At 30.5% G+C, this 7868-nt stretch overlaps 1 protein-coding gene across 1 annotated transcript; it reads right to left on the reverse strand.

Annotated features, from left to right (window-relative positions):
* Positions 1 to 1512: 1512 nt before the first annotated feature.
* On the reverse strand, positions 1513 to 6804 carry LOC122272032 (26S proteasome regulatory subunit 10B-like). The gene is made up of 3 exons (XM_043055011.2): positions 6569 to 6804; positions 4438 to 4517; positions 1513 to 2728 (listed from the first exon to the last, which is right to left on the reverse strand). The coding sequence occupies exons 1-3, from the start codon at positions 6690 to 6692 to the stop codon at positions 2651 to 2653; spliced, it is 282 nt and encodes a 93-aa protein (XP_042910945.1). The 5' UTR covers positions 6693 to 6804; the 3' UTR covers positions 1513 to 2650.
* Positions 6805 to 7868: the final 1064 nt, after the last annotated feature.

The following is a 7868-nucleotide window of genomic DNA, read 5'->3' on the forward strand; positions in this document are numbered from 1 at the left end:
ACAGTTTAAAAAAAAAAAAAAAAAAAAAAAAAAAAAAAAAAAGACTAACTCAGGGTTCTTAAGTTTTTGCAAATATTGTAATAAATAGAAATTTATTATAGTTTTTTTTCAATACTTTTAAAGATAGATTATTTTTCTGTAGATGGCACCACTATGGTAAAGTTTTAATTCAATCATAATAATGATATTTTTTTTGGAAATTTTGAATTAGTCATTTAAAATGGGATTTTTGGGGTGAAATCTGGGTAACTAAATTTATTAATATTTATTGAGGATGGTATTATAACTTCGATAGGGGATTAGTTGGTTTACGACTGTTTTTTCTCAGGGATCTTTTTTTTTTTTTTTTTTTGACTCNTTTTTTTTTTTTTTTTTTTGGTTCTGACGTTTGCCGGATGCGGGGTGACTCTGGATTTGGTAAACAGGTCAAACTAGATTCTTTCGCCTTGCTGAAGGGAGGATAAAAGTGAAGAGTGTGGCTAAAAGCAGTAACACGGAGGATACGGAGCTTGTCCGTAGGAAGGGTGGTCTGTGACAGCACCTCGGGGATGGTGGATCGTGAAGTTAAGAAAAGCTAAACTGAAGTCTCTAGCGGGAAGAACGACCGTGATTAGCCGAAGGCCGATATATTCCAGACGGTGAGCCAAGTTCGAACGTATCTATGCTGGAAGTCCGGTGTTCTCCTTCTACATGCCTAAGCCTAATGAAGTTAGAATAGCTGGAGAAATTTTGAGATCCTAGCCGAGGAGTTTGCCCACGAGCTCATCTACCATTCCAGTGGGCGCTTCCAGAGGGCGAACAGTAAATTCTTTTGGGTACTTATAAAACCTTCAATTTTATTTCGTTAACATTTTAGAGGAATTATTTACCGTAAATTTTGAACTGTTTATGTTGTGTTTTCTTTGTATAGGAGAACAATGAGTATTTAAGTGTGATTGATTAATAGACATCATAAACCAAGTCTTAAGTGCTTTTAGTAATGTTAAATGCAGTTTTCATTTCTTAAATGTCTTTTTTTGAACTGTATGAATTGAAGGTTATGCTTGAGTGTTTTAAGGTTGCATGTTGTTTTAATTAATGTATAAAGGGAAGTGTTTATTCCCATGTTAGCATTTGGAAATGTGTGGAATTATGTTTTTGGAAGAGATTTAGAGTTGCAATAAAAATGAGTTTTAAATGTTAAGAGTTTCCTGTAATTCATTCGATACTTGCCTATTGTATAACTTGGGTAACCGTTACTAAAGTTAAATTTAGAGATCACAGCTAGAGGGGTAACGGTACAATAAAGATCAATTTTTGCACTCTACATAGTGTGCAAAGAGAAGCCCTGAATTACTTTTTATTCATTGATCGGATTTATTTTCAAGTACTGGTTAAGAACTGGTTAATAACTAGCTCTTAATGTTTCACTTTGGTGACTCAAATAAGCTGATAAATAATTATTACAAACGATATTTTAAGGGAAGAATTTTAAGGGAAGATATTTGACACAACAACTCACTGTCTTTTGANCTTTCTTACAGGAAAGTGGTATCTTTTTGGAGGGGACACAACAGGGCGCATTTAATTATATCAGGGCAGGATAAAAGGAGTAAAGGGCAATAGGGCAGATATTTTATATCAAAAGGGCATACGGGGCGGGCCGCCCCGTAAACCCCGCTTAGGATGAACCCTGTCTTTACTTTGCTTCGGATATATTGACTGGGCCACAAAAATGTTCATCTCGGGCCGCGAGTTTGACACCCCTGCATTAGATGATTGTATGGGAGGAAAATTCTCTAACAAGTTGTTAGGAGGAAAAGAAAAAAAAATGAATATGACAAACAGCTTTATTAAGTGGACTAACAAAAATATGATTAATTATTTCTAACATACAGTTTTAAACTAATCAATGAAATAAGGTTTTAAAAAACCTTTCTGGACTAAATTAGCATAATTTTAATAAAATTTTTAAAAAATAATAATAATTTCGTTCTTTTATCAAGGAATAATAACATTCCAAAAGTTTTTATCAATCTTTAACTCAGCATCAATTTTTGCTTGTTTTAAAATAATTTATGAAAATAAATTAACAGGATCAGAAGATTTCTATCCACATGAAAATAAAGTGAATTTGATACAAAATAATTTTAAAAACATAATTATTAGTTTTAAAATTTAAATACACTTTGACTGAAATGTCAATAAAGTTTTAGACATTTAAATTTCCGTCACAAAACAATGAGTTTACTTGAAAGGCATAGACACAATGTTTCTCAAACTAAAAACATTCTAGTGCACTTTAATATGGCCTGACAATTTAATATAAATTTTTAAAAATAGACATTTTTCTTTATTATTGGCATTATAATAAAGGTTGTTTAGACATGGATTTTAGAAATCCAAATTGAGTTTGAAAGAAGAAGTATGATCACAAAATTAGACTTCCATTTTATGAGAACAGATTTTTTTTTTTTATAAAAGATATAGCAAGAAAAAAAGAAGACAACCATGAAATTTTTAATGTAGATACTACTTATATACTTTTTGATAATTTTGAACATTATAGCATAGTTTTAAACACTTTAGGACAAAAAAATATATATATATACAAATTTTCTAACCCAAAATACAAACAGGTAAAATCTGTGACAATAAAAAAGTTAATTAATTAGAATAATTTTTTTTTAAAAAAAGCTGAATTCTTACATTTCTCTTCAGTCAGTTGTTTCAAAACTTCTCCAACAATCTAAAGTTAAAAAAATTAAATAAATTATGATAAATAAAAAGAATAGTTCAAAAAGTTGTACTAGTAACAAAAGTTATAGATCATAAAAATAAAAAAAGTTTATGTCTTTGTAGTTAGTTTAATTCACTTTTATAAAGTTATGTATAAAAGAAGAGGTCAGAGATATGGAGAATTAGTTAAAGTAGGAGAACTATTTTTCAAAACAAGAAGAAAGCATAGATAGGACACACATGAATAGAAAAATATGTTATTTAAATGACATTTTACTAGGATTTTTTTTTTTTTTTTACTTTCTAGGAAACATTCTACAACCAAAAAAATTAGCTCTTCCAAAAATGTCCACATGCTTTGCTCTATGCAGACCACTGACTGCAAGTTCATAATTCCTCATTTAGATGATAGATTAGATTTTGAAAAACAAATTTAAAAATTAAAACAAAATAAACTGATTTAGTTTTGTGTTAGATAAATGATTATTCATTGCTTTACTTACATTGAGGGGGGGGAGGCATTTCTTTCTTTTATTCTTTTTTTTAAATTTTTAAAATCACAAAATGTCTGTTCTACAATTTCCTTATCAAAACAGAAAGATATCAGTGTGTTTTGAGAAGAAATACATTAAAAATTGTTAAGTTTACTTAAAAATAGAATTTTTTTTTAAAAGCAGAATAAAGTAGTACACATGAATAAAAAACATTTGAACTCTTGAACAATGTGATTTTGTTTAATTTGATTGTGGTATGGATCAGATCTAGCACATTTACTAAATGAAATAAGATGGTTAAAGGAAATAAACAGTACCTAGTCATAAATGCCTAAAACAAATTTAGGAATAAAAATTAAGTTTTGGCAAAAATATATTTAATATGTTATACTTCATGAATAAAATCAGACGGGGCAGCTGCTGTTCAGATGCCCTGTCACATGCACAAGACATTCTAATAAAATCTATTGCTCTGTAAAATTTATTCTCCTAATTTAAATAAATATATTATTATATGTAATTTAAATAAATATATTAGTATTATATGTAATATCAACTTGTAATATTAACCATATTTTGAAAAATGCTGCATTAATAATATCAAAATGCTTTTAAACACTTAGAATTTTCAATTTTTAAAAAACAGGCCACTATTAAAATTACATCTGTCCAATAATATGCAAATTGTGAGAGATTGATCAATCTAATCGAGAATTGATCATGTGCTCTACTGGTTTGTCGACACATTTCCTTCTCTGATTTAATCATAAATTGGCCACACCAGTTGACATTGAAATTACCATTGGAGAAGTACATGCTTTTAGAATATTTAAAAAATATATATAGTTATTTTTATTATTTAGATTATTATTTTAAATAATAAAATTTCTTAGGATGTGACAGTTTTAAATTCACCCCATCATAATTTAAGATCAAAACAACTAAATCCATAGTTTTTTTCTGAAATTAACAGTATGATTGAATTATCCTAATATATGGGCGCCATATTGGAATTTCCGAAAGAGATCCGAAATTCAGGAAATTCCAAAATACGGAATCTCGTCGGTCTCGTGAGTGCCGGATTTGGGGTCCTATACTGTATCCACAGAGTACTTGGAATAATCAAAAAACATAATACTGCTCCAGGGCTATAAAGTAACTTATTTTCCAATTAAACTAACAATATTATCTGGTAGAATGACAAAACAGTTGTTGCAAGACTTACTTGTCCAACACTTTGTAGAGCTTTCAAATCATTTTCTGATTTTTCATACAGCTTGTTGAATTCCTTTAATTGTTCCCTCACTAAAAAAAAAATCACAACAGTGAAAATTAAAAATAAAGCTACACATTTTCTTTAAATGATATTTTTAACCTAATTAGTATTGAAATGTACAAGTTAAAAACATACATAACGAATGATTGAGAAAGTTAGAGCATGTCATAAGGATTAAAATTTCATCAGATTCCATGCCCGGATATGTCATCATATGTCATTGAAGGCACTTCCCTATTATGAAAGTTTTATTTACATGCTCCTGAATAGTTTATTATTGGGAAGCATACCCAGCGGCATATGATGACAGATCCGGGCATGGGTTCCTGTGCAGTTTTAATCTTGATGATGTGCCCAAACTATCATAGAAGTTTGTTGTACCAGACCTCTTGTTATATATAATATTCTTAAGCTTGTAGACATTTTCACACTAGTTGGGAGTACGGTAACCAGAGAGGAACCCTTGAATAAGGGACTATAAAATTAACTATTTTTCCATTAACCGAAGTGTAAAGAACTGTTACTGTATTATATATACAAACTTGATTAACAAATTTTAATAGAAATTTTAAGCAACAAGATAAATAGTAAGTATTTTATTTTTCAACATTTTCTTTTTTAATTGACCTAGTACAATCATTATTCTAGAGAATTGAATTTTTTGTAATAAACTATAAAATTACTTTTGTTGGTACTTGGTTCATAACAGCGTTATTAATAAAATAAATAACGAAGAAAGTTGTGTAAATAGTTTTGTTTATAATTCAAAAAACATTAAAAAAAATACTAAAGTGCCACTTTACATTACAATATTTTTTTTTCCTTTTTGTTCTTTATACTTGAATTACCCTAGATTTAAATATTAATAGAGAGAAACCCAAAGCTTTTAATCTCCAACATTGCATCAGCAATAAGCTTTGATATTGCTCCCAATAGTAATTAAAATGTTGATGTGTTTTCAAATCATCAAAAAAATTCCATATAAAAATTCAGCAACAATATTTTATTTATAATGTTAAGAAGGAAAGAAATCATAAGAATTTATATTATAGATATTTATAATATTTTTTCAATTTGCTTTTCAATTCATAAAGGTAAACAAACAAAATCACTAAGTGAAACTCAGTTGTTATACTCAGTATAAATTTTTTAATAAAATGGATTGCTGCTTGCCCTGGTTAGACTAAATATGGTAACGTAACAAAAGCTTTGTAGACATTCAGAAAACCTATAAGTTTACTTTGATAAAATTCTTTTCTCACCTTTCCCAATCAGGCAACCTGGATAAAACAGGCTTTATTCAGAAATAATGAAAGCGTCCCAGAAAACCAATCTTTTCATTTTATTAATTAGACAATTCTATACTGCCAAAAGTTTTTATCACAGTTCTCCTTGAGAATTAAAAAAGGACAGGGTACTTCCTCTCTGAAAAGGGTTGTTGTTCATTTACGTCGCACTAGAGCTGCACAATGGGATATTGGCGACAGTCTGGGAAACATCCCTAAGGATGATCCGAAGACATGCCATCACAATTTTGATCCTCTGCAGAGGGGATGGCACCCCCGCTTCGGTAGCCCGACGACCTGCACACGAAGTCGAGCACTTTACGGTAGAACATTTTAACGAGGACCCATACCGCACACCCTCAGTCCCTACGCAGGCTGATCCAAGTGGTCCCCCACCCGCACATTGACCGTGATCTTAACGAACCGTGTCTTAACGATCAGTCCACTGCGGGACTCTCTGAAAAGGGAACTTTGAGTTTTGAAAGATCACTCATTTAACACCCTAAAAATTCATCAAAATGTGCAATATTATGTAATAACTGAATTTCATCATCAACAAATTTTAAATGGCCTTCTTATACTATTCTATGTATTTCAAAAAAGGAATTATTACGCGAAATACTAAAGGACTAACTCAAAAGACTTTTACTCGTATTCACCCAAGCGCAAACCTTTAAGTGCTTCTTTTTTTATTTCATTTTTTAAATTGCACGACAGATCATGATAAGGAAATATCACCTTAATAGTTAAAGAATGTGGAAAATTATAAAGAGCATAAAAAATTCTACTCATACTTTCTTTCAAACGTCCCTCGATTTCCTTGTGCTCAAGAAGCTTTCTTCGATAATCTTGAAGTGCTTTATCTTTAGGACTTTCTTCAGGAATTTGAGGGGGTTGACTAACTGCTACAGCAGCCATTATATTATAAAATTTATATAAAAGTTATCTTAATGAAATAGAAAAAGAGTGCAAATGAAAATGACACAGCCAATTTTTTGTTTTTAAATAAATGCAACGTTTTTGTCTGTTCATTTCTGCTTCAAACTCGATTCACCAACCTGTAATATTATTAAGGACTGTTTTTGCTGCATAGAACATCTTTACATTGTAGTGATTCGTGGATATTTCGCCAATCAGATTCTCATTCACGAGCGAAAAAATCACGGTGCATCTCCAAGCAAGTTTCCTCTGTGCCACAGGTGTATGTTTGAATAAAAGGGGAAACATCTTCGCTCGCATTAGAACTGAGCTTGGTGCAACATCTCTACATCACTCCTTAAAAAACTCAAAATATGCCAGAACAAAATCCTCAGGAAAATAACAAAAGCAAGATGGTTTATCAGCAATAAAAACATACATAGCGACCTCAACATAGATTTTTTAGATCATCACATTGCAAAGCAAATCTTCAGATTTTTTGAAAAGACCATATATTGTGACACCGCAGGATTCAACGAAATTTTTACGTTCGAAAACTTAAGAGAAGACATAAACCTCAGGCCGATTGCAACTCATTTTTGTAGTGACATAATTTTAACTAAAATACAAAATATTTGATTTCCTTTTATTCCAGTTACCAGAAAGAACCACCTTAAAGATTAAATACAAGATGAATGGGAAAAAGGCCGCTAACGGCCCCAGGCGCCCAGTTATATTTCGATGATGATGATGATGATCGCATTAGAACTGATTTTAAAGATCCTTATTATGAACTAATGTAGGGAGTAAAGACTTTTACACATCTCCCAGTTACATTTTTTAACTAAACCAGGAAATCAAAGTATGTAACTCGCAATTTAAGTATCGGTGCATAATCACGTCTATAAAAGTAACTTATTTTAATTAAGATTTAATTAAAGTAATGACATTTTACGCTACACAAAACCAGGAAAATGCTTTTCAGATTGCTTGACGGTTATAGGACTCCAGCTAAATGTTCAACTTCGATATACAGCCTCATTTATTATTTTAGTGAAAATAGTTAAGTGTTCTTCGTATTTTTTAACACAATCTATATATTAAAGTAACTTGTAATTTAAATATGATTCCAAAATGCTGCGAGTCGAAACATTTTCAACCCAGCTTGGAAAAGGT

Source organism: Parasteatoda tepidariorum, chromosome 3, assembly GCF_043381705.1.
Source record: "Parasteatoda tepidariorum isolate YZ-2023 chromosome 3, CAS_Ptep_4.0, whole genome shotgun sequence".
Taxonomy (NCBI): domain Eukaryota; kingdom Metazoa; phylum Arthropoda; class Arachnida; order Araneae; family Theridiidae; genus Parasteatoda; species Parasteatoda tepidariorum.

What these genes read in the sequence shown, in the direction of transcription:
- LOC122272032 (XM_043055011.2), bottom strand. Translation starts at nt 6,692, where the DNA reads ATGGCTGCTGTAGCAGTTAGTCAACCCCCTCAAATTCCTGAAGAAAGT. An exon ending in CGAGGGACGTTTGAAAGAAA is followed by an intron (nt 4,518 to 6,568) that starts GTATGAGTAGAA and finishes TTTTTTTTTTAG; the next exon opens with TGAGGGAACAATTAAAGGAA. An exon ending in CTCTACAAAGTGTTGGACAA is followed by an intron (nt 2,729 to 4,437) that starts GTAAGTCTTGCA and finishes TTTTAACTTTAG; the next exon opens with ATTGTTGGAGAAGTTTTGAA.